The following is a 27,907-nucleotide window of genomic DNA, read 5'->3' on the forward strand; positions in this document are numbered from 1 at the left end:
AGCAGAGAGTAATAATAACACACATAGGCTTTGGAAATGTGAATAGATCTCACCTCAGGTCTTAGTGTTAGCTGTGTAATTTCTTGTATGAATTCCTACCCTCTCTTATCCTAATTTCCACAAGACGAAACTGACACAAATAATAGTACCTAAATTCATAAGGTACTATTATTTGTTGCTGTAAGGATACAAATACAAAGTAGCTTCTTACCCCATAAATATGTGCTCAAGTGTTAGGTAGAATAATATACTTTATGCTGATTGAATAATGTTCAGATCATGAGATTTTTGATTGCTAGAGTATGTTATAAAGAGAAATGAGTTTTACCCCTAGATCTAATCAAAATGATAAATAGAACAATTTGAATTTATAGAAAGAGATTATTAATTCCAGTAATACAGGCTGAAGAGTTAAGTTGAAAAACTAATTTACTCTTAAAGAAATATTGAAAATGTAGGTTTCTGTAATGATTATGTTGCATTTTAAGAAATGATCAAAAAATAGCCAGGTTTTAATACCTGTTCTGATCTTTCAAAGAAACAACAGGGTTAAAAGTTTGAGTAAGTGATTATTAAGTGTCCTAAGTCTTCTGTGACGAGGAAGTAAACTTTCCAAAGCTATAACAGATAAATTCAAAATGTGCACAATACCCAAGAGTTCCTTGAGAAAAATGACAAATAAGTAAATAATTTGAATTATGTATATTGAATTAATACTGAATTAACCCATAGTGTTAGACTGTAAACCTGGCTCATTATAATGGCATTCTAGAACATATCAACAATCCTGGGGAAGCCAAAGTAGTGGCCTAATTATTGACTTTCTTACTAGAACAGGAATTTAGGCTTACAAAATGGGAACAAGGGTTTCATCAGAAATACTACCAAAAGTTTTTTTTTTCCTTTCTCTAAAACTCCAGTCAATTCAAATTGATGATTTGCCACTGTTAACTGTATGCAAAAGACTTTCAAACATTTATCTTAATCTAAGTATTAGTCCATTATACACATCTTATAATGTACATCATTAAATGATTTTTACCAAAGAAATTATAATATCTTTAGACTTACATGTAGCTCAAAGACATTATTCTACCACATATTGAAAGCTATGGTTAAAAATATATTATGATTTTTTATTATATGGAAAAATAAACTTTTCCATTTGCAAAATTTATCTTAAATTTATCTTAATATTTTTGTAGGATTTTTTGGAAGTAACCTACCAGATTATCAGAGGTCAGAAATCATGATGTTCATTATGGGGAAAGTACCTGTCTTTGGAACATCCACCCATACTTTGGATATCAGTCAACTAGGGTATGTGTATGTAGTTGTTCTGTGTTCTCAAACTGTAAAGTTGAATTTAATCTTATATTAAATTTTATCTTAAATCTATAAAATGTTTTGTCTTTTTACTCAGTAATAAAAGTCCTGTGGTGGTGTTATGGCACTAGATTGCTAAGCAGTTGAATCAACATTGCATGCTTAGGTGGGAGGATTTGGGAGACTGGGGTTGACACATACACATTATTGATACTGTGTATAAAATAGACAACTGATGGGAACGTACTGTATAGCACAGGGAACTCTACTAATGCCCTGTGGTAACCTAAATGGGAGGGAGGTCCAAAAGGGAGGGGATATCTGTATACGTATGGCTGATTCGTTTTGTTGTGCAGTGGAGGCTAACACAACATTGTAAAGCAACCACACTCCAATAAAAATTAAAAAACAAAACAAAAAACACATTGCATGCTTTTAGAATCAGTTTTCAGTATATCATAAATTCTCGAATTTTCTTATATTGGCTAGGTGGAAGGTCTCTTCAGCCTGGGCATTTTCTGTATATGTAGATTATTTAGGGTAAAGTTTCAAGTTTGTCACTGTGGAAGGAATGTTTACTTATTTCTAGAGTTCTAGAACTGAAAGTTATTTTAAAGATCATACGTCTTGGCCCCCTCCCCTCATTTTATAGATTTGCTTTGATTTTACAACATGCTAAAGCCTTAGTTTGTAAATATGTTTGTATGTTGCTAATTTAATAAGGAAATGATACTCTTATTTGACTTATATTTATTTGGCCATTAATTAGAGAACCCTTTCTTCATTTGTTAATTCTTTTTTGAAGAACTATTTATATTAGAATTATTTAGGCACATTCTTACCTGCTTATTAATATATGTTAAATAGATATTATGTTTGTCAATTATATTTGCAATAGATCTGTTCTCCAATTTATAGTATCTTTTAATTGAGGTGGTTTTGTTGTGTATTCATACAACTGACTTTTCATGTCATTACATGTAGAGGTCTGTTTCCTTTGAGAGCCAATAGCTTTTTAATTTTCTTTGTTCAAATTTGATTTATTATTTAACATATAACCCTTTAATTCGTGTGAAATTTACTTTAGAGTATAAAGTGAGCCTTGACTTTAGCTAGTATGAAAATAAACTCTATATAGCTAATATGAATAGAGTTTTAAAATCAATAAATAATAATCTAAGGAAATGAAGTTAATTCCTATTAATAAGATAATACCACTATTTTGTATATTTTAGGGATTTGGGAACCAGGCGGATTCAGATAATGTTGCTGAGATCTTTACTTATGGTAAGGAATTTAAGACAGGTGAAGAACACACTTAACCCTAAATTATTAAGGAGGTTAAAAGAATAGCTTCACATTATCAGTTTCTTTTTCTTGTATTATAGTATTTACGGTAAGTTTTTTTTCTGTGGTTTATATACTTGAATATTATGCTTTTCATTCTTTAAAATTTTACTTTTATTCTTTATTCCTCACTTCTCCTGTCGTCTTATTTGATCTTCATAATGATGAAACATACCGAGGGCAGGAAGCGTTGCCATTTTATAGATGAAGATGCCTGGGCCCAGCTAGAGCCAGATTTGTCAGTCCTTTCCTATGTGATCTTTGCTTTTTTATTTGTATCTTGTTTGAGAGCTCCTTGCCTACTCTGATGATATAAACACATTTGTTTATATCTTCTTACGAAAGGTTTAAAATTCAGCTTTCCACATGTAGAACTTTGATCTGAGGTTTATTTTTGTATGTGGTATAAGATATGGATATATTTTTAATTTTTCTAGGTGGGTAGTAATTGTCCCACCAATTTCTGCTCACTTATAAAATCACCTTTATCCTATAATGAGTGCCCAAATATAAATGTTAGATGTTCTATATATGCTAGTAATCCTGAATATAAATAGAGATTACCCACATGAAATTTCATTTGGTCCTAAGCCTTTTTATTAAATAAATTCCCTGAGTAAATAACCTTGTCTCTAATCCTAATTGTACTACATAGTCAACTGAATGAATTTCTGTGTGGTATGGTTAAACTATTTAATAGCATTAAATTATATGCTAATTAAAAGCTCCAACTTTAGACATAGGGATACACTCAGAAATGTCACATCAAATAAAGAATAAAGTACAGCTTTCCAATATGAAAATGCTTTCCTATTAACCTAAATTACTTAATTTAAAATAAAAGAATTATTTGCCATTTTAAAATTTTCAGGTCTTACCTGTGTTATTTGCTGCCTGGTCTCCTTATATCCATTTAGGACTGACTACCTGTTCCATATATTCTTAGTCTCTCAGAGCCTCAGTTTTCTTTTACAAAATGGGGGTACACTAATGCCTAGCCTCATAGGAATACGGTAAGGATGAAGTTAATACACATAAAGTGCTTAGATTCATGCCTGGCATATGGTGAATGTGTGCTATTATTAATTTTATTAACTCTATGAATGATGTTTTTGTAAATTCAGTAAAATCCTCATCATCTCACAAATTTCCTTTTAGTTTTTCCTTCAGGCTTGTTCCATACTTGCTGTTTTCTCTAAGCTTATGGTTCTTATAAAACAGCTTGAGAGTTTTACCAAAGAAGGACTCATGACAAAGGTTTTTTTGTTTGTTCCTTTGTTTTTCCTCCCTATAATCAGGTAACCTCTGGCTACAAAGCAAAGACAATAGTTACTGCACTGCCGGGGTCTTTTCTGGATCCTTTGTTATCACCATCCCTCATGGAAGACTATGAACTGAGGCAGTTAGTCTTGGAAGTAATGCATAATCTCATGGATCGCCATGACAATAGGGCAAAGCTTCGAGGGATCAGGTAATGTGCTACTTGAAAATAGGCTTAATGGTAATGTTTTCGGATTTCTATGTTAATGTATTTAAGTATTATAATTTTTTAATCTAGGATTTTCAGGTTTTATTAATCCAGAATTTTATTTAATTGGTATTGCGACAATTTAATTATTAATATGTTTTAAGATAGTCAGTGTTGAAGGTCTTTTAATGTACTTTCAGAGATCTCATCTACTAGTAATCACTAGTTACATAAATTTTATTGTGGTTTTGCTTTAAACTTAGGAATGACATCAGAAGTCAAGATTACTTTACGCAATTCTACTTGATTAAACTTGGTAATTCAGTAGTATCATTACATATAGGCTTATTTAAAATGCTCATTGAAGTGAGTGTTAAATAGTTCAGACTCCTAAGTATAGCTGATTCATCATATAAGATATGATATAACTAAGTGTGCTGTTCATTAAAAATGATTCATTGATTGTCTCTAGAATAATACCAGATGTGGCTGACCTAAAAATAAAAAGAGAAAAGATTTGTAGACAAGACACAAGTTTCATGAAAAAGGTAAGATTATCTTCTGAAAAAGAATCCATGACTTAAGTTATAGCCATTTGAATTGTTAGGTAGTTTTATATTGATCGATAACCTTAAAATGAAGCCATAGCATTTTGGAGTTGAAAATCTGAAGCCATCTTCAGCTCCCTACATTGCCACCACCGTCCTGATGACGTCTCCTCCGGCCTGCGTTTAAGCTTTGGGTGGTCAGTCTGCTGTGATAGTTCCAGGTTTCTCCCTTTGAGTAAAATGTCTCTCTGTGATTGCTGCCCTGTCCTCCTCCCCACCCCAAACACAAATGTTGCTTTCGCTTTTAATGGGTCCTTAATAGACAGCTTCAAGCTTTTGAGAATACTTACCATCATTGATTAAATACATATAATGAGTATTTAGTGTGTATTAGGCATTATTCTGTGCATTATTTGGGGTATAAAGGTCAGGTAGGCAGGATCTCTGCCTGTATAACTAGAATTTAGCTAGATTATCATTATGATCACTTCAGTTTTGTAGGCGTATTGGCAAATGGCTGAATTTAGAAAATTATGGCATCTAAAGTTCTTTAGTATATCAAATAAACTTTCTGTGCAGTTATTCTTCATGCAAAGCTTGAGCACCTAGTATTGCCAGACGCTGAGCTCAACATTGAGAGATACAACAGTAAGCATGCCATGTGTGCTAACTGACCTCAGTATAATCACAGTTCTGGTGGATAAATCACAGTTTTGGTGAGCCTGGATCTTTAGAGGTGCAGAGAACAACAGACCTATAGGAAGATAGGTACAGATATCTATAATCCCTGATCATCTTTGGCTCTTTGTCAGACCCCGCTTTCTTCCTGTCACCATCTTTTATTTTTTTTTGTCCTTATCCGTTAATATTGATTGCTGTGTTTCAAGTTAATGGCCTCACAGTTTAAAAACTTCATTTGAAAAATAATTTACAAATTATCACTCTTCCTAAATTAATGTGAATAAAAAGAGTTCTTTTAAGTTTGACTGTATTGTGTATGAAAAAAGTGGTTAATAATAGGTCAAAGGCATTAACTCTTTCCAACTTTTATTTTTTCCATATTTTATATCATCTAGTTAATCAAAGAAATTATGCCCCATAACTGAGGAACTTTTAATCGAGTGATAGAATGAGTTTTAAAAATTTACTGATAGTTAATTTGGGTTTCTTTTACTTTAACATCATGACATTAAGCAATCCTGAACTTTGGGACTGGATTGATTTTATTTTATCTAGTATGATAGAAATAATCCTTTGTGCTTAATTTTGCTAGCCAATTTGCAAGAGTATGGTTTAACTGAAAGGTTAAACTATTTATTTATTCCTTGTTAAATTTTGAATCATTAAACTGTTCTCTGAATTAGTCTTCCTTCCATTTTATAATTTAAAATAACTTACCCTGGCTAAACATTTGTTACCATTAGTATAAACCATTTCTTTAGTATATTTTTCTTTAGGAACAATCTGTTCACATTTTTTCTTTATCAAATTTTATTTTTACAATTGAACACCCTTTTTCATTTACTTTCTAATTTATTTTATCAGTAAAAATGTTGTTTGGTTTTCATATGCAACTTTAGCCACTTATGGAAATTTCGATGAAGACCTGAAGAAAAAAAATTGAAGTCTATAGCCAGGGGACTGTGGACTGACCTTTGGTTAAGAGAAGCTTGCAGTTTAGAATGGACAGTACCTTTGGCTTTTCCATGCAAGCATTATGTCCAGGCACCTGTGTCTCAGATGACTACCCAGCCTAAAACTGCTCCATCTGACTGTTCTAGGGACATCTTAGACATTGGATCTAAGTTTGAAAAATTGTCCCAGGGCAAGGTGCCCTTACAAATTACATTGGGAGGTGCCCTTTCAGCTCTAATATCCTAATGAAGGTGTATTTCCAGATAAGAGAAAACAGCTGTTTCCACTCAGCTGTTCCAAACAGCTGTTTCCTCACCTGCCAGGGCTACTCTCCTAGAGCTAAATTCCTGGCAGAATGTCACTGTATGAAAGAGCTCTTGTTAGTGTTTTATCAATTAAGGATTATGTAGAAAAAAGGTACTTCTGGGGCTTCCCTGGTGGCACAGTGGTTGAGAGTCTGCCTGCCGATGCCGGGGACACGGGTTCGTGCCCCGGTCCGGGAAGATCCCACATGCTGTGGAGTGGCTGGGCCCGTGAGCCATGGCCGCTGGGCCTGCGCGTCCAGAGCCTGTGCTCTGCAACGGGAGAGGCCACAACAGTGAGCCAGAGCCTGTGCTCTGCAACGGGAGAGGCCACAACAGTGAGAGGCCCGCGTACGGCAAAAAAAAAAAAAAAAAAAAAAAGTGTACTTCTTATTATGAAATGTAAAATATATAGGCATGATTATTTTAACTACTTTTAAGTGAACAGCAGTACAGCTAAAATCATCCCACATGCCCATCTTGTTTACAACTCCATCTTCTCCCCAAGAGGTAATCACTGTTCTTGCTTTCATGAGTATTATTCCTTGCTTTTTTTCCCTACAGTTTTGCCACCTAAGTATATCTGTATATCCCTGAACAGTACAGTGTCGTTCTATCAGTTTTTGTATTTTGTGTGAAAGGAACCATACCTTATGTATTCTTTTATGTTTTCTTTCTTTCATTTAGCTTTGTTTTGGTGAAATTCATTCACATGTGTAGCTTTATAATATTTTATGACATGAATATACCACAAGTTACCCATTCTGTTGGTGGACGTATGAATTGTTTGCAGTTTGGGTTTGTTATGAGCAGTACGGCTATAAACATTCTTGTCCATGTATTGTGCTGTATATAACTCTCATTTCTCTGATGCCTGTAGGAGAGAAATTGCTGAGTAATAAGTTATGCATTCTTCAAATTTACTACACAATGCCAAACCACTTTTTGAAGTCATTATGTCTATTTTCACTATAATATTATAATACGTAATGTTAGATTTTAATTTTATCTAATATGGTAGGTATGTAGTAGGTAATTTTTTAAAAATAAACTTGAATTACTAAGGAACCCGAAGTTTAAACTCCCATGTGTGTAAGCACTGCTTATTGGTTGTTGATGACGTTTAGGAACGTCAGATTTAAGAATAGGATTGGAGGTCATGAAGAACCTAGGGGCAAGAAGGGAATAAAGACACAGACCTACTAGAGAATGGACTTGAGGATACGGGGAGGGGGAAGGGTAAGCTGGGACAAAGTGAGATAGTGGCATGGACATATATACACTACCAAACGTAAAATAGATAGCTAGTGGGAAGCAGCTGCATAGCACAGGGAGATCAGCTCGATGCTTTGTGACCACCTAGAGGGGTGGGATAGGGAGGGTGGGAGGGAGGGAGACGCAAGGGGGAAGAGATATGGGGACATATGTGTATGTGTAACTAATTCACTTTGTTATAAACCAGAAACTAACACACCATTGTAAAGCAATTATACTCCAATAAAGATGTTAAAAAAACAAGAGAGAGAGAAAAGGATTGGAGAGGGCCCAATACATAGACTGTTATACACCAGAGTATAGAATCTTTTGAGAGAGAGACAAACTCTGGGTTCAGAAAGATGGAAACTAAAATGTCAGCTTCAGAAATAAAGAGAAATCTGTTAGGAGAGCATACATAGCTCTGTATCTGTAGCCAAGAAACCCCCCACTTGCTAATACTGAACCACAGACCTGAACAGACTTATTTAACCAGTCACTGGCGCAGCTGGAGGACTATGGCCACCCTCACCTGGGTGGGTCCATGTGCATGTTAAATAGAGGACAGAGCAAAATGCATACCTTTAAAGACAGGCTGGCTTCCAGAGACTGTGCTGCTGTTGCTCATTTCTTTCTGCTAAAGTGAGGAAGCAGATGAACCTTCTGAGAAACAGAAACTTGAGCTTGGAGTGTTAAGCTCAAGCCCCTCCGCGTGGGAATGAGCAGGCCTTACCCTGGCTGCACGTTACAATCACCGGGGCAGCTTTATGCTTGAAAAACACCGATGCCTGGGTTTCACCACTGACGGGTTAAATCATATCAGGGGTGGGCAGTGGTGACTAGTGGGGAGGAAGCATGGTGGTCCTTCCATTTCCCAGTGATTGTAGCTTACAGTTTGTGTTGAGAACTAGTGCAACACGTTGAGTTAATTACCACATAGTAACTTGAAATGGGAAAAACTCTCTTATTTCTGTTAGCTCTCACTTGGCAGTTAGACCTATACCCAGGAATGCTTTAGACAGCAAGGCTTTTATATTCTTTATTAACATATTTAGATTAGTTTGGTTTACAGGGGACCCTCTCTCAGTCCCTGGGGTGTGTCTGTAACCTCTCCCCTACAGGTGGGCTTATAGATGTGCCGTCGTCACTTCAGACAAAAGTGTAGCAGAACCTGGAGATGCTCTTCCCTGGACAGCAACTCACCTCACAGGAGGTTGTTCCCTAAGGCGGGAAAGCCTGAGTCCATTTCCTCTCAGCCAAATGTTCTTATCATTGCCAAAGCTCCCGTAATTCTGCCGTTCGTTTCAGTTTTTCTCAAATCAGTCTATAATTTGCTTGTCTTTTCAAATTAGTATTAAAAACATTTTCATTGTTTACACTGGAACTATTTCTTACTTGCTGTTTTTACTTAAGTTTGTCCTCAACTCCAATATTAGTTTGTAGTTATATATTGGTGTAGTTATTGATGTTAATAATTGGAATATAATTTGACCCTCCGATTATCAGCCTAAATCTCTTCCATGTTAAGTTATGTAATAAGATAGCTACGTTTTAAGAGGTTATATATGCATGTAAAATCTGCCTTGCTACATTTTAAGCAAAATTATCTTTTTCCTCTGTCATTCCCCTTTTCAGAATGGGCAGCAACTATATCGGCACATATATCTGGGCTGTAAAGAGGAAGACAATGTTCAGAAAAACTATGAGCTACTTTATACTTCTCTTGCCCTTATAACTATCGAATTGGCCAATGAAGAAGTGGTTATTGATCTCATTCGATTAGCCATTGCTTTACAGGTATGTTTTCATAACCTTTCCTTGAAGAAAGGATTCTTTCATGAATTAGACACCATCTTTAAAATATTATTGCCTTTATCCAAGGACACGAGTTTTTTAAGTGAGATGTCTCGTTTTAAATCTAAAATACTCAATGCTATGATCCCATTCATTTATTCTTTTAACAAATGTTGAGTAAGTATTGACTGTGTGCTAACTGTTGTTCGAGGCCACAGGAGTACTGTGATGAAAAAGACAGCATGGTCCCTGTGCCCATCCTAGCGGGGAAGATGGCCGTTAAATAATAAGAATTACATATATGTAGTTGTTTAATTGGAGTTTAAGTGTTACGCAATCACAGGACAGTATGCAACGAGAATGTATATATTTATTTTTCTATATCTTATATATATTCTGCCCATGCCCACGTTTCCTTTAGGAAAGGCTTTCCTAAAGAACTGTTTGAATTGAGAGATTTAAGTCTCTTATAAATGGGCATTTATTCTCTTTTTAGAATTTTTTTTTAAAACTTCTTATAAGGGGACATTTTTGTTGGCATTCCAGACTACCTGCAGTTTTTTAGTATAATCATAGAGAAAATGCTATTGAAGCATAAGACCTTGATCTGTCAGTGTTTGTTTTTTGGTTTTTTATTAAAGGACAGTGCAATTATCAATGAGGATAATTTGTCAATGTTCCATCGTTGTGGAATCATGGCGCTGGTTGCTGCATACCTCAACTTTGTAAGTCAGATGATAGCTGTCCCTGCGTTTTGCCAGCATGTTAGCAAGGTAATGTATTTAGAAAAGCCCTCGAATTTGATTTTTATACAAAAGTGGGAGATTTTCTTCCAGTGATGATTATTTTTAATTTTGATGATTATGTACCAAATTATTAAGATAATGCTATAAAAGTATGCATGACTTTTTCAATAGTGACAAAATCGACACTACAGCTCTAACTATGACTAGTGTTATGTTTTCTTTGATGCCTGTTGTTGTATTAGAATTTTTCTGTGTAATGGTTGAGTAGAATATATGATTTTCTTCTAAAATACTTCATGTGATTTCTTATATAATTGTTTTCCTTTTAAACCATTATGAATCTTAGTATCTAATATTTCTTTAATTATACTGTTTTTGTTGTTATTGTTTTAAACGAATCTACTTGAGTTAGATCTCAAAAGTTGAATAATTAATATGCCTCTCAGAGATTTGTCCTGTGTCATTCAACTGTATTTAGCTTTCTCAGCAGTGACTCATGAAATAGTTACTGGCATGATTTAGTGTACATTTCAGAGCTCCTAACTTACCTGGCAGAAAAAGTCCACTGTAGTTTTTATTCTTTAAAAACATCTTTCAGGGAGAACCTCATTTTTATGAAATTGGAAGCACATCTCTCAGTCCTTGCTAAAATGTAGGTTTTTAGAACATTCTAAGAAGTAAAACTCATTCATTCATTAAACAAATGTTTGAGTGAATATTTGACATCTGCCATTAGAGATACAAATGCTATGAAAGCAGGGTCCCCCTTTAAGTGGCTCCCAGGTGAGTGGAGGAGCCAGACTTCACAAGAGCGCTGAGACCACCTGCACGTGCTGCAGAAGGTGGTGCAGAGGAGAGGGGACAGCGAGGGCCTGGCGCTTGTGAAGGCATTTCCCACATAGGGCATTTGAGAAAGTACAGCTTCTAATCCCTCTGTAGTAGGTTTAATCAAATGTAATGTATCCTCTTTTTTTTTTTACAACCTGTATTATTTTACTATCACGATTTTGTTACCTGCTGACTTTTTTAAATAATAAATGTGAAAACAAAATGAACTCTGCTTCTGGGCTCTAAACGTAGCTTAAATTCCAAAATAAAATGATGGTATTTCGTATAAATGTTTAGATTCTGTTTCTCTATTTTTAGTTTTCCAAACTTTTGTGGCAGGGTCCTGAGGAGTGAGGTTTTTGATTTTTATTTTGTTTTGTTTTTGAATATTTTTCAGGTTATTGAAATTCGAACTATGGAAGCCCCTTATTTTCTACCAGAGCATATTTTCAGAGATAAGTGCATGTATGTTAATTCTTTACATTTTAAGGAGGGGCACTGACTTGGGAAACCAATCAGTGATAATTACAAAGGAGTAAACTACTGTTAGAATAATTTTCTGGTGTTTTAAAATATTCATCGTTTTATGTTTCTGTCATTTAATTCATCTAACTTGTTTCTCTTGCTATAAAAGTTCTTGTAAAGTATAAATGTAGACTCATGAACACATGGAATCAATCTTTGATGAAAAAATTTATCTGACCTTTTTTTAATATGGAAGTATATCTCTTAAATATAGCATGTTCTGATATATAAGTGAACACTCCTTTAAGAGAATACAGTATCCTGTTCAAGATTCTCAGTAATAGACAACAATATTAATAAAGCTGTAGGAGAAACAATGTATTACGGAAAATCAGTGTTATACCCTGAATTTTTTTCTTGCTGTCCAAACAAAAAAATACATATGAAAAATAGTTTATTCAAACTTTTGGGCTCTAAAACCAGTTTAATATTGAAAGCATGCACATAAGATAATATTAAGCAGTTTGAAAGGAAATTGAAATCGTAGGTCTTAGCCAGGTGCTTCCTATCACTTAGTTGGCTAATATCTTCTTCATTAACAGTCAGGGGGCTTCATTTTTATTTTCTTCTCTCAGTAAATTTTTAATTAGCATGAAAGTTAAAGCTGAATTTAGTCCTCTTCATCATTTAATGTGTGAATACCAGTGGAATCATGTAAGGCTGACTTCACCGTTGGGACATTACTAGGGAAAGAAGCAGCAGAATGCTTCATGTATGGGTCCACATAACCATATGTTTTTAAAGAGCTCAAATCAGCCACCTAAAATACACTGATTTTTCTATTACTAATTACAGTTTAAGTTGCATTTATATTTATATTTAGGCCTCGATCTAAAATGTTTATATGTTAACTTATTTTTGCTCAGTAATTTAAATAATACTAAATGACTTCTTTTTTGATCAACTTGACAGGCTTCCAAAATCTTTAGAGAAGCATGACAAAAATTTGTACTTTTTGACCAACAAGATTGCAGAGTCACTAGGTGGCAGTGGCTATAATGTTGAGAGATTGTCAGTACCGTACGTACCACAAGTAACAGGTAAGAGGAAGGTAATTAGAACTCTTGCTCTAGTGATTATGTGTCAGCAATTTTTCTCTTAGCCCAGTTAGAAAGTTAATTATGTTTGTATACTTACTAGCTTAAGAGAGTTTACTTCTATTTTAAAATTTTGCTCTTGAAAACCTTTAGTAAATCTCTAAAAACATGTATATGATTTTATCATGAGCATATTGAATCCTCAAGTGATTATCGTTATTATACTTCATATATTATTGATACTATACTGAATAATAATATCCTTTAAACAGAGAAGCAAAGTGAGATCTTTACTCTTTAAGCAATATTGTGTTTAACTTAGGGAAATTGGTGAAAATTGTTTAGTTAGTGATTTGTGACCATTGACCTTAATGAATTAGGTAATTTTTGTCATTTGAAAGACTACAGACTATTTGCTATGTAAAGAAATCTGCAAACTTTTTAAGTTAAGAATATGTTTCCCTCTGTGCGTTATGTATTTCCTTCTGTTCTTTTCATTGCCTGAGATAATTCTGTTTTGTTTCAAGGCAAAACTGCATGGTGTCTTGCACTCAGTTTTTACTTTGAAAACTAAAATCAAAGAATTTTTATCTTATACCTTCACTTTCATTTGATGACTGTATAAATATTAAATTTGGTAGAAAAACTAGTTCTTCCTTTGGGGATACCTCTGTTCTATAAGAGAACTGTTTGATTTCAGTTAGGTAGTTTTCTGGATTAATCACTAGAAGTAACACAATCTTTGGGAATAGCTATCTTTTTATAATGTGGATCCAAAATATATACATTTATTACAATGATAGTTGTTTATAATAGTCTGAGATGTTAATGAAAGATTTTGCATTTTCTTTTAAATTCCATAGTATAGAAAATTCTATTCCTCATGAGTTCCTTGGGGAAATAAAAGTGCTAAGAATAAAACATGAGTAGAGCTTTGTAATTTAAAAGAATTTTTAAAACAGACTTTTAAACTATTTCATTCTTATAACTTGGATTTAGCTCTCTTTCCTTCAGGCAAAAAACCTTACAAACCCAGGCACAAGTACAAAGGTAAATCCAAGTGTCAGTTTGGCTTGCCCTTTCCCTCACCTGTCCTCTAGGAAAATAGCTTAATACAGTTTGCCTTCTAGAAAATGGAGCCAGTGGCCTGTATATTTTATATAGTTGTGAGTTCAGTTATTATTTTGCTCTACCTTCTCCATAGCTGTAGTTTATTTTCACCCCTTGTTATTTCCTTTTACCCTATTCCTTTCGCTGTAAACAATTTTTAATGAAAATTATGGTACTTTCTTTAACAAGTGGTTTGCTCTTCCCATTTCCTCCCACCCCTGAAAATGATATATTCTCTTTCTTAATGCCTCCCTATCATTGACTAGGAGAATTCTGAGTATTTCAGCATATACTTAGTTACATAACTGCACAGAAATCCCTCAGTATAAATAAGGTTTTTCTGATTTATAAAGATTTTGATAGTTTAGAACCAGTCCGTGGCATGTGTGTCCTGCCTTAATGCAGAAAGAGTCAGAAGATACAGTGATACTTTATGGGATAATCAATCAGTTATTAAAGTTTCTTTTTGCTGTATAACCATCAGGTATTCATTTTTAAAAATAAGGGATTTAAGAACAATATATCAAAAGAAAAAAAACGAAAATAGTTTGTTGTGTATCATGCATATACACCCATCATCATCAAAATATAGCTGCCGTTTATTATGCACTAACTGTATGCCAGTCACTGTGATAAGCACTTTGTATTCATGTTCTCAGTTAATCTGTAACATAGTTTGGTGAGGAAGGTAGCACTGTCTTTGTTTACAAATGAGGATAGTGAGACTGAAATTAAATAATTTGGTTAGGTAAGACCACTAGAATTAACTGCCTTGCCTGTTCAGTTAGGTGCTTAATAAATTGATTTTTGCCAACTGTGTGCTCAAAGATTGTTCAGTCATCCATATTGATCCAGGTTTATTTTTTATATATTCCACAAACCTTTACTGAGAGTCTACTATATATATCAAGCACTTTTCTGACTTTGGGGGGTGGAAAGATGTTAAGATTCAGTCCCTATCCTCAAGGATTAAAATCTGGTGGAGAGGGCTTCCCTGGTGGCGCAGTGGTTGAGAGTCCGCCTGCCGATGCAGGGGACACGGGTTCGTGCCCCGGTCCTGGAAGATCCCACATGCCATGGAGCGGCTGGGCCCGTGAGCCATGGCCGCTGAGCCTGCGCGTCCAGAGCCTGTGCTCCGCAACGGGAGAGGCCACAACAGTGAGAGGCCCGCGTACCGCAAAAAAAAAAAAAAAAAAAAAAAAAAAAAATGTGGTGGAGAACACAGACAAACGATTGAAATATAATGGTAACTGGTTCTAAAGAAAGAAGAATGGTCTGCCTAAAGCTTACTGAACTGTTGGTGACTGACATATAGTAAGTGTTCAATAAATGTTAGCTGAGTATTGCATTTTCCTTTTATCTCAAATCAACCTATAATTTGAGTTAATAGCATATGTCTAGGTGTATGCTAAATGCTCCTCTATGAGGGGGTACAGTACTTAATGAGTATTTGCAGTGTGCCAGCTGCTGTGCAAACAGAAGCAAAAATGAACAAGACAGAGGTTTCTGCTTTCACAAAACTTATAGTCATTCCTAATGGGTTCCTCATCTGGACAACAAAACACAGAAGATGACTTTTTTTTTTTTTTTTTTTGCGGTACGTGGGCCTGTCACTGTTGTGGCCTCTTCCGTTGCGGAGCACAGGCTCCAGACGCGCAGGCTCAGCGGCCATGGCTCACGGGCCCAGCCGCTCCGCGGCATGTGGGATCTTCCCGGACCGGGGCACGAACCCGTGTCCCCTGCATCGGCAGGCGGACTCTCAACCACTGCGCCACCAGGGAAGCCCTCAGAAGATGATTTTGAGTGACGTTTTTCTCAGTTCTCCCAAGATGGCACTTCACCAGTTTTATTCGAGATGCATAGGAAGGAAGTTAATTCATTATACAATTTGTCTAACAGGACAGTTGCAATATACCTTAAAGGCTATGATCAGAGAGGTTTGGGGTCCTCAGGCAGCACCTAGGAGAGTGTTTGGTCCAGATTTGGTGAAACCGATGTCTTCCAGAGGAAAAAGTCCCTATGATGAGCCTGAAGCAGGTGTTAGGCAAGTGAACTGTGTTTCATGCAGAAATAATAGCATATGTGGAGGAATGGAGGTAGGCAAGAACATGATTCTTCAAGGAATTAGTATAAAGTTAGTCTACTTGGAGTGAATTGGAAGAGTAGGGTTGGGAATTGTAAAACCGGGTTAAATAGTTTGAACTATCCTGAAAGCAATGGGGAGTCATTAAATGATTTTAAACAGGGGATGGCATGATAAGAGTTGCATTTAGAAATGTTACTCTGGTTGTAGTTTAGCAAACTGAAGGTGGAACAACCATTTAGAATACTCTTCAGTAATCTCCAGGAGAGATGGCAGTGACCTGTACTAAGGAGGTCCCAGTGCGAATACAGGAAAGTGAGTGGACTCTAGAACACTGCAAGAGAGAATCTATAAGCAGTTGAGTGATACGGGGGCGCAGGGAGAAAGGCAAAGATTTTGTCTAGGGCTCTACCACGGACATTTGGGTGCTTGGTACAGCACCAGGAGGAAGGGCAGCAGAGCTTGTTTGCTGCTTCATTTGCTTGCTTTTTGTTGTTTCTGTTTTAGGAGGGACGGGTGGTGTGACTGGGTTTAGGTGAAGAAAGAAAGAAGTATGCATTTCAAATGTAACTGTCGATAAGTAGTTTTGAATCTTGGGTAATAGAAGGATGGACTTCTTATTAACAGAAATGAATAGGGAAGAGGGGGTAGTTTTGGAGCTCAGCCTTTTGTTGAGTGTCTTGGACAGTGGAGCATCCAGGTACGGTAGGGGTCAGGACTGCGTTTTGTGTGAGAGATTAGAGGTTATGATGAGAAGTTTGAAATTAGCAGTATAGGGAATTTTGCAAGAGCTTTCAGGAAAGATGACTTCTCAAAGTGAAGACGTGAAGAGAGAATAGAATGGCTTTGTTCTACCCTCGCTATATGGCCTTGGGCATAACCCCTTAATCTCTCAGTGACACCATATCCTCATGTGAAGCGAGGACCATAGCCCTGAAGCCATTTCGCTCAAATGGGATATATACATGAAAGTGCTCATAAAAACTACAAAATGCCATATCAGTATAAGAATGGTCTTAGTATTTTTTAATGTCTTAATCTTCCAGTTGGCATTTTGAATTTTGTTAATTTGTTTTATTGATTAAAAGCACTTATAACACATGGATGCCTTTATCTGCTTTATCAAAACCTCCATTATTTTCCAACAAATATCTGCTTATAAAAGTATTTTCATGTATATATCCCATCTGTCCTTGTAGAGGTTTTGTTTTAAAGCTTGTTTTAGAAATAAAAGATTGTCTTTTATATTACACTGACTTTTTCTTTTTTTTTTTGCGTTACGCTGGCCTCTCACTGTTGTGGCCTCTCCCGTTGTGGAGCACAGGCTCTGGACGCGCAGGCTCAGCGGCCATGGCCCCTGGGCCCAGCCGCTCCGCGGCATGTGGGATCCTCCCGGACCGGGGCACGAACCCGCGTCCCCTGCATCGGCAGGCGGACTCCCAACCACTGCGCCACCAGGGAAGCCCTACACTGACTTTGTATTCATGGTGACAATGGTTTTTTAGGTTCTTTTTATTTTATAAATATGCATTAGCTCTAGATGGAATTTTGTGTTTTTCTATAAGACCAAAAAAGTATATCTGCATAAGTAGTATCAGCATTAAACTGACATTTTAAATTTCGTGTAGATAAATTATCTGTGAAATTTCATTTTGCCCCAGTTAGCTTTTTCATTGAATCTGAATGGTATAGTAGCCCTAATTACATTTATGATTCATTATATACAGTTAAGTAAGTTCCTACATCTTATTCTTTATATAGCCATAGAAAATTATATTGAATAATTTAATGTAGTTCTGTGTTATACTTGTATTCAGACTGTTTTCTCTGTTCTTTAGCCTTCTGAATGCAGTTATATACATTACACACAGATACACCAGGTGGCAGCAAAATATCGCTGAAGGACGTTAGGCCTCGCTCTCTCTAAGCATTACTTCTAAAACCCAGGTTCTAATTAAAAACAAAAAGAAGAAACAGTGATTACCATTGTGAACGGCAGATTATAGGAAGCGGAGAGGGAGAAGGGATGGGAAAATGAAAGCGCATAGAAAGTAGTGTCTGGGACTACCCCAAACCAACTTCAGGAAGGGAAGCAAGGGCCTCCCGAGGGGGTGCGTACATCAGACACTGAGATGGTGACAGGGTAGTTCTCGAACTGGCAGGACAGTGCGGTCCACAGAGGCTGCAGTGATGCTGCATTTCAGCAGACTTTGAAAGGCAGGTCAGGAACCGATGTGGACGGCCCATGGAAACAGGAGAGTTATCTTTGGTAAGCTCTATTTTGGAAAGCTTTCTTTTGTGTAGGTGTACAAGATATCTGATGATAGTTGTATCTGGGCTTTTTCTGTCACCTACAAGCAGGTTGCTCTATAGGTCAAAAGAAAGAACTTTCTGAGAATATAGTATTAGAGTTTCCCACTGAATTTCATTTTCTTCCCTAATCTCTGCTCATTATACTTCCCTTCTGTTCTTGTTGATTTTTGTCACTCAGTAATCCCTCTCCTGCCTCTGTACTTCTCCTTTCCTTTTTATTTTTGTCTTAGGCTTCAGTTTGACTTTCCTCTGCAGCCCATCAGCCTTTGTATATTAACCTAGAAAATCTTGTGTGGGTGGGAAGCAGGCTGTTATTTATTCCTCATTTTGAATTCTGGTAAGACATTGAAAGTTGGTGTGATTAGAGGGTAAAAAAGCAGGTCAGCAGTGATGACGACATACTATTTTGTGGCAGTTCCACTGATGTTTGGTCGTTAGCTTTGGTGATTTATATTAGTGCAAATGATCATGAAGGAAAAGTAGAAAAAGTTCAGTATCTAGGCTACCTCCGTAATGGCCCTATGCAGGAGATATAATATTTCCAGCCTGAAAACTGTAGAAAAACGATAGGTAATAACTTGTCACAGATAGGTCTGTGTTCCTCCAGCCTTCACCCAGCAGAACCTGAGTAACAAGTGTGTGCTAGATGCAGACGCAGAGTCTGCCCCTGAGTTTCTTGTATACGGGGGGACATGAGACATTAATTCATATGTCTGTTCTTCAAGGCCCACTAGATGACTAAAGGGTGATGATGATTGAAGAGTGACAAGGAAAGATCAGTCATAACTGAAAGTAAATTTCTGTAGCTAGAAGAAAGGGGGATAAGTAAAAATAATTAGAGTGATATTTAAGATTTAAAGGAAGCGACGTAATGTTTAACCAGGGCTTGAAAGATAAGAATCTTTACAGTGGGGAGGACATAAGAAAGGGCAGGTAATCATGGGCTTCCAGCAGGAGTTTCTGTTTGTAGAAAAGTGTGTAAGGCAGATGTGCCACAGCCTGCTCAGAGGTTGGAGAATAGGCACATTTGCCTTAAACACGAGATAAATAAGGGAGCAGCTCTGAAGTTACTGTTGGCAGGATCTGACTGGAGAACCCAGATGCCTTTTTACTTCATCAAGCAATGGGTAGAGTTGCTTGGAAGAGTGATGTGGTTAGTGTTTAAGAAGCTTATGGTGGCATAGAGGGAAAATTCTAGAAAGGTCTGTTATCAGTCAGGATAGATGGGGTCAGTGGTTCTCAACTGTGGGTGATTTTGCCCATCCCACGGAACATTTGTCAACCCTAGAGACATTTTTAGTTATCACCACTGGGGCAGGCCTACTGGCATCCGGTGGGTAGAGGTCAGGGATGCTGCCGAACATCCGGTAAGGCACAGGACATTCCCCTCGGCAAGAATTCCTGGGCCCAAATGCCACTAGTGCCAAGGCTAGGAAACCCTGGCTAAGTTGTGCTGTGAGGACAGTCACAGGTTCTTAGGAGTTTAAACCAGTGAAGATGTGCTCATCACTCCAACTAACTGTGCATAACCTCATGTCATCCGTATTCTGGAATCCAAGCTGACGGGATCGCCGTGATCTGAAATGTTACTCATACTTTACTGGCCAGAGCTAGTTACACAGTCCCTCCTGACCACAAAGAGGCCAGGAATTGCAATCCTACTATGTCCCAGAAAGAGAGTAAATTGCCGTATTTGATCAACAGCATTAATTACTGCCATGGAAGGCTACCTTGGAGTAGAGGAGTAGTCAGTAAGAAAGAAGCTAGTTTCTTTATGTTGGCCTTCTTTTAGTTCATTATTCACCCCTTCAGAAGGATAAAATCACAGTACAGTTGATCCTTGAACAACACGGGTTTGAACTGCACGGGTCTACTTATACACAAATAATTTTCAGTAAATACCTACTGCAGTACTATATGATCTTCAGTTGGTTGAATCTGTGAATGCAGAACCATGGATATGGAGGGCCGACTAAAGTTATAATGCAGATTTTTGACTGTGCAGGGGTCAGTGCCCCAAGCCCCCATGTTGTCTAAGAGTCAACTCTATATACAAAATGAGATTAGGAAGATGGAGTGTTGCCAGATTATGAAGTGACTGACTGTGCTGTTTGACTAAGATTCTAGACCTGAGCTTCCCAGTTGTTATTGGGAGCTTTACAGGTGTGTCTGGATATTTATCTCCTTAGTTCTTCAGGTAGCTGGGTCGGGCCTGGGGTAGTCAGCTTGCAGTGCAAGCAGCCTCTTCCTTTTATCTCCATATGCCTTACATGTATTATAATTATATATGTGTGCTTTGATGTAAAAAAACTTGTGAAGCTCAGCATTAGCCAGTGGGCTGGATTTGTTTTTTTGTTGTTTTTTTAAAATAAATTTATTTATTTATTTTTGGCTGCATTGGGTCTTCATTGCTGTACGCGGGCTTTCTTTAGTTATGTCGAGCAGGGGCTATTCTTCGTTGTGGTGTGCAGGCTTCTCATTGCGGTTGCAGAGCATGGGCTCTAGGTATGCAGCTTCAGTAGTTGTGGCTCGCGGGCTCTAGAGCGCAGGCTCAGTAGTTGTGGCGCCTGGGCTTAGTTGCTCCTCAGCATGTGGGATCTTCCCGGACCAGGGCTCGACCCCATGTCGCCTGCATTGGCAGGCGGATTCTCAACCACTGCGCCACCAGGGGAGCCCCTGGATTTATTTTAAAATTATAGTTTAGTGTGAAAAAGATTTATTTTAGAACAGCTCTACTGGTAGTATAGGAGGGAGTGTTGTGTTAGACCAGTTAGTAAGCTATCCTCAGATCTAGGTAAGAAAAGATAAAGATTTTTGAATGATAGCACTCTTGAAAAATAAATATGGCATTGTGGAGATAAAGGAGGTTTATTAGAGATGTTAAAATTGGGTTTAGAACATGTCGAATAGAATTGGTTAATGGAGAATTGGGAAATTTGAACTGGATGTGGAACTGGAGATGTGGAGGGCCAACTGTAAAATGCTGTGCTGATTTTCGACTGTGCAGGTGTCAGCACCTCTAACCTCCATGTTGTTCAAGGGTCAGCTGTATTAAACTGAGTTCACCCATCAATTTTATTTTTTTAATCTGCTTCATGAAATATAAAAGTCTGAGAGCACACAGTTTTATATATTTAGTAAGAGCAAAAAAGGCAAACTCTCTTAATTTTCTGAAATTTTAAAATCTGAAATAGGTGTAGTTTATAAATGACATATCATTCTAACTAGCAAATGATGGGGGAAATTTTTTTAAATTTTAGATGAAGATCGACTTTCTAGAAGGAAAAGTATTGTGGACACCGTATCCATTCAGGTGGATATCTTACCCAACAGCAATCCTTCAGATGATGTGGTAAGTTGCTGAAAGTTTATGATGAAGTACTGTCTTGAGATAGACATCAATTTAAAAGAACTTTTTGCCCCTCCACACTTTTAAACAGGATCAAATACAACTCTTATTTATCCCTAAATCAACAAAATTGTTAGTAGAAGTTAATCTGATTTAGCCTTGAACTTACTTATAATTTATTTTACTGAACTCATTTCATATACCTATAAAGATACATAAACTTAATATTGTGTGTTATGATATCACTAGATTTCATATTGTAGTAAAAGGAACCGTAAGACAGAACTAAGTATGTTTTCTTAATAAGTAAGAAATGCTACACAAGGCCTGTTATTAAATAAGTAGGCCCTCTAATCCTATTTATTTTTAAAGATTTATGCAACATAAGTTGTGAGAATAAATGGAATTATACACTGTCATGTGAAGCCAAATGCTCACTACTTTTAGAAAGTTTCAAAATTTCGCCTATGAGAGAAATTTTTTAATCTTTTTGGATAGTAAATATAATGAATTTAACATAGGTTAAGCTGTATCAGTGACCTGTGTACTCTTTAAGGAGTTATTTGAAACATCATAGATTTAATGTTCTCCTCCTGTCAATAGAGCACAAGAGTGTACCCAACTGAGTTATAGGAAGAAAAAGCAGCCAGTGTTCTCTAGGACTTATCCACACAAATCAGCAGAGCATTTTTTGATAGTCAAGTAAAAATTCCAGTGTGCCAGCATGTCACGTCAGCTTCCTCCTTGTGGTTTATCCATTGTTTGCCTTCTTAGGTATTTCATTATTTCTCATTGGTACAATGTAAATAACTAAAAGAATATCCATGTAAGAAAAGAGGAAGGAAGTTGTCTGAATTCATGCTTTCTCAGCCTCCTTTCTCCCTCCTCCTTCCAATCCCTGTCAGTTAATTTGTCTTCAGGAATTAAAATTATTTGGTGGCCAGGGTACAGCCAATTAATTTATATCTTTCATGCTTTTAACTCCCTGTTATGTAAAATTAATCAGTTTTATCAATGAATTATCTGCAGAGCATCAGAGTAGTTGGAATAGGGCAGTTAGTGTTCATTTTGGAACTTGAGGCTTTAAGGTTGGTTTAGAGTTTCTTACCAGTTTAAGACTCAGGAAAAATCATCTTCCCTAAATTTCACCTCTTCAAAGCCATTTTAATTTTTACACTCCTTACTAGCAAGAAGGATATCTTGCTAGCTATATCTTTCAGTGATTATGAATTTGCTGCTGTTACCTTTTGAGGGAAGAAATTCATCCAGAGCCTTAGTTTATACTTGTCAAGAGTGCAGTCTTTTTTATTGACTGGTATTTTTCCCATTTGCCTTTTGTTAACCATTTTTATTTCTTTTAAAAATACATATATAGCACTTTAAAAGGTTGCAAAGAATCAGTCTATTTTGATAAAATGAACTGAAGAAACATTTGCATGAAGACAGTATAGGAGGAAGACTCTTGAGCATGAATTTTACATGAAAAGTTCATTAATACATTTGTTAACTTATTAAAGATCCTTTTGTTTTATCTTTGCTATAACTATAAATCCTAAGTCAAATATGCCTCACCCTGAGTATTTGAAAAGTTAAATACAGTTTAGTATATAAGATTTACTTGAGCACACTAGAGTTTCAAACTCATTTACCATTATGGTATCTGATATTGTGTATTAGGAATGGTCGTTGAAACACCAGAAGACAGAATAACAGTACCTTCTAGGCTAAAACTAACTAATTTCATTGTGTGGACAGGAGAAAGTGTCATCAGTTAGGTATTCACCAGTTAGTGGTGTAACAAAATATCAAACTAAGAATAAGTATATTTGCTAACAATGAATCAAATTTAAAAATTGCTCATTTGAAAAATTGCTCGTAATTTCATCAAAATTACTTGAAATTGTATATACATAATCCCACTTAGTCCTCAAGTATATTTGATACCTGCTTTTAGAGCTTGTCATGTTGTTTAGATGGAGATCATAGGAAAACTTTTGTCTTCCCTGGATATAACTCAGCTTATTACTATGGTCTATTAAAATACCTGGTCCATTTCTGAGGTATGTGAGTTCTAACATTTGTAATTCAAATTTTAGCCCACCATGAATCATTTAGTGAACTTCTCCTAAAAATTGCACTATATATGTATAAAGATACCTAAATTAAATTCAGGTATTCAAGAAGATAAATGGCTAAAACATTTATTTATTTCAGTGGCATCTCTGCCTCCTGAAATTAAATCATCAGCTTGACTGATAGAATAAAGCACCATAGGCATGATTCTTTGATGCTGGGCGAATGCATCATCATTGTCCAAATTAAGGAAAACAACAAACAGGGAAGAGTTATTAGATAAAGTACTCTAGCTTTTCACTTATCCAGGATTGAACAGGTAATAAGTAAAAATTCTCCATAATAAGAATTCTGGCCTTCTAGCTTCTCCTACGTTCTTTCTCCTATACTGTAGTTGTTTCTCAAAAGTCTAAAGCTCTTAACCAGTTGTAAGAACAACTTTGAAGTACTGGATTGCTTCTAGGTACAAATAATTGACCAGCCAGAGCCTAATCTTATATATCCGCTCCAAATATCTAGAACAAAGCAACTGAAGATTCCCAAGTTTAATCTGACTTCAACTAGAAATATGAGCCCTCAGTAGAAAAACTGAGGTAGTGGAACTCTTGCTGCTTTGATTTCCAGCTAAATCCTTTGTACAGAGAGCTAAGATGCAGAGCAGGAAGTCCTTTGCTTTCACTAGTCTTGCTGCCTTAGGCTTAGCAAAAAGAAGCTCATGAGCTAAAATTAGGGATGACCAGAGTCCAAGGCAAGTACTCATATATCACTTCTTAACTTTTATTCAGAGATACTATAGTAACTGGATATATTATTCCTTCTGAAAGTGTGCTAGTGCCACAAAAAGTATTACTGACTTTTTATGTAAGCACTTGATTTCACACCTTTTACATGTCTCAAAGCAAGCGAGATTTGAAAACTTCAAGTTAAAGGGAGTTTCTGGAGAATAAGACTTGGTGGTTGACCTTAAGAGATCCAGAATGTAATTACTTTTAAATGTTGGTTAACTGTACTCTTGAACACTTCCCAAAGTAGTGATTTTTTGCTTTAAAATTTTTGCATTTAAAGTTTCAGATTATTTCATTTTTGATTTTTAACCTGTATGTGGTACCAAAATTGTAAAGAGTATAGAATACTTAGTTTTCATTTATTACGTAGCTGAAGCTGCATTTATATATAATCTCTGCCTTGAATATTGGTTGGGTTGCCTTAAAGGTTGCTAATTCTTCCAGCCTAACATCAATCTGTAGACTTCTTTGGGGAACCACTGTGGTTGGCCGTTGTTAAAACCAGTGAAAACATGGAGATTACTTGATGCTGTTGAGTGTGATCACAAATCCAGCCAACACAAAGGAAAGAAAATATTTGTCAGAGTTCTTAGATTACGTGTAACTAGGTGCAGGTATCATTTATATTGACCGTTCCTAACTCTTTATTTTACTTAAAATCACTTTTCTCTAGGTTAGTAACACTGAAGAAATCACCTTTGAGGCGTTAAAGAAAGCAATTGGTGAGATTTTGCTTGTTAACTCTCCTAGTGTTTTCTAGCTTATCTATATCTTAGTACTTGTTTAAATGCCAGAATTAACAGAGGCAGCATGGCAAGTGTATATACTGTCGATTTCTATATAAATATATAATCAATTTATTAGCTTATGTTCTTCAGACTTTTGTAATTGTCCTGTCTTGTCATAATTATTTTCCTCTCTATAGACTGACTTTTCTAGAATTATGAAAGCATATCACCATGTATTTGAATGCTGCCCTTATTTGGTGGCCAACATTGAGGCTGAGTGAATTTGAGAAATAGTGAATGTATTTCCTTTTATAGGAGATGGGCAGGTGAATAATTCTGAGAGAATTACATAGAATGATTTTTAGTAGGCATATAGTAGTGTAATTAGAAGCGTGTTTCTAATGGGGTAAGAAAAGGAGCTGGCTGAAATTGTCAGCAGGCACAGTCGTCACATTAATCCTTGGTATTTTATCAGTGAGAACACTGAGGCAGAGAAATTAGCAACTCTCGTGAGATCACAGAGCTAGTAAATACTGGAGACAGATTTCATACCCAGGTCTGACTGACTCTAATCTGTTCACTTATGTTTGCATAAAATAGTACTCTGATTTTTTTTTCTCCTGTAGTTTATGGAAATAAATTTTACCTTATATAATTTGCCTCTTTTAAAAATTTTTAAATGATTCCTTCAGTTAAGTATTAATATAAATTCCTGCTAAGCTCATGATGCCTCGATCTCAATTCATTTCTAATTGGTAAAGCAATAGAGGGTGGAAATTGACTTTCACGATAGAGAGTGGAAATTGGCTCTCAATTTTTAAGAAATATTAGAATAAGAAAATCATTAACAAGGGAAGTGAAGCACTCTAGTACCCATCATACATGAAATAAAATCTGACCTTTTTCAGCTTAATTCATTAGAGGATTTTTTTTTCTTATTGTAATATCAAATTTGCCAAAATAAAATTAATTGAAGTTAATAAGCAATTTTTGAACACCCATTGTGTACAAGATACTGTGAGACATTTAAAACTTAATAAGACATGTTGAGGTACTTACAGTCTGGCAGTGGTTCTCAAAGTATGTCTTTGGACCCCTGGAGCTTTGGGGAAGACTCTTCCAAGGGATCCTTCAAGTCAAAAAGCATATGCAGCACAATACCAAGACATTACTTGCCTTTTTACTGCATGGATTAACATGAATGAAGGCAGTGGCGTCAAACTGTACTAGTGGTCATTGAATTCTTCAGCACCACACATCCCCAGTTATTTATTTATTTATTTATTTATTTATTTGCGGTACGCGAGCCTCTCACTGTTGTGGCCCCTCCCATTGCGGAGCACAGGCTCCGGACGCGCAGGCTCAGCGGCCATGGCTCATTGGGCCCAGCCGCTCCGCGGCATGTGTGATCTTCCCGGACCGGAGCACGAACCCTTGTCCCCTGCATCGGCAGGCGGACTCTCAACCACTGCGCCACCAGGGAAGTCCACCTTTTAAAAGGCAAGATTTCTCTTAAGAATGCCTTTGAAGAATCAGTATAAATGATTAATTTTATTAATCTCATCCCATGAATACATGCCTTTGGGGAGCACATACAAAGCACTTCTTTGATTGCTTTTACTTGCAAGCAGAACTAGTTGGTTTTTTTAAGGAACGTCACTTTTACTTTAAAAAAAAAAGAAAACCTGTGGTATTTGAAGGGAAGCTGTCACTTCAAGAGAAAAAAACCACCCTGACAGTATTTGCTCCCAGTGATAAAATTAGCACTTTTTAACAAAATTAGAGTTTTGAAGCTTATGTCTGCCGGTGCAAGTTTGACAGTTCCCCAATATTTATTTAAAGACTTTTCTAATGAGATCAGTGATAATAAGTAACAAATGTGAATTTAAAGAGTATTTTACAGTGAAATATGTCTACATTTAGAGGGTCTGCATCAATCAGTGGAGCAATATTCCAAATGACCTTGCATGATGTTACAAAACCATACATGAGTAAAGCTCTATTCAAACTGTAGAACAGACCAATAGGTGTTAATATAACCAATTACAAAAAGTTCATTAATAAGGTTTCAAATTCCATATTGCAACTAACTTTTAAGAAACTACAGTTTGTCATGTTTTGTTGTAGTGTCCAAGAAGAAATAGCTACAATTCTGTGAAAAGGCTATTTATTGAATTACTCTTTCCCAGTCCATACCTGTGTGAGTTTAGTTTTTCTTTATATACTTCAACCAAAATAACATATTGCAGTGGACTGAATGCATCTGCAGGTAGAATCCAACTGCTTCTGTTAAGTCAGACATTAAAGAGATTTGCAAAAATAGAAAACAATGCCATTCTCTTCACTAAATCTTTTCATTTTAGAAAATGTCGTTATTTTTTCATGAAACAATTATTTATGTTAACATATAGTGGTTTCATTTCTTTAATGCATTTAATGAATATTTTTTAAGTCTCTCATTTTTATATTGTAATATGGAAAATATCAAATGATGTAATGCATAAAGAAAGCAATTTGGCTTTCTTAATAATTTTTCAGAGTATAAAGGAGTCTTGAAACAAAAAGTTTGAGAACTACTGGACTAATGCATGGAAAAGAAACTTGCTGCCTGCAGGCCAAATTTAGGTAGAAGTATTATTTTCAGCAATTGGATTTG

General features: G+C 36.2%; 1 protein-coding gene across 8 annotated transcripts in view; it reads left to right on the plus strand.

Annotated features, from left to right (window-relative positions):
- The window catches only part of EFR3A (EFR3 homolog A), a 183,929-nt gene that overhangs the window by 59,185 nt on the left and 96,837 nt on the right, over positions 1 to 27,907 (plus strand). For all 8 annotated transcript variants that reach the window (XR_004480932.2, XR_004480929.2, XR_007472515.1 and 5 more), the window contains 10 exons: positions 1,206 to 1,320; positions 2,562 to 2,613; positions 3,972 to 4,144; positions 4,614 to 4,689; positions 9,516 to 9,677; positions 10,316 to 10,447; positions 11,646 to 11,713; positions 12,686 to 12,813; positions 21,577 to 21,668; positions 25,197 to 25,245. Coding sequence is in view for 3 of the 8 variants with exons in the window: in XM_004265315.3 (XP_004265363.1) it covers positions 1,206 to 1,320; positions 2,562 to 2,613; positions 3,972 to 4,144; positions 4,614 to 4,689; positions 9,516 to 9,677; positions 10,316 to 10,447; positions 11,646 to 11,713; positions 12,686 to 12,813; positions 21,577 to 21,668; positions 25,197 to 25,245 (1,047 nt within the window). In the remaining 5 variants the exon portion in view is untranslated. The remainder of the gene's footprint in view (positions 1 to 1,205; positions 1,321 to 2,561; positions 2,614 to 3,971; positions 4,145 to 4,613; positions 4,690 to 9,515; positions 9,678 to 10,315; positions 10,448 to 11,645; positions 11,714 to 12,685; positions 12,814 to 21,576; positions 21,669 to 25,196; positions 25,246 to 27,907) is intronic.

The sequence above is a fragment of the Orcinus orca genome, chromosome 17 (assembly GCF_937001465.1).
Source record: "Orcinus orca chromosome 17, mOrcOrc1.1, whole genome shotgun sequence".
Taxonomy (NCBI): Eukaryota; Metazoa; Chordata; class Mammalia; order Artiodactyla; family Delphinidae; genus Orcinus; species Orcinus orca.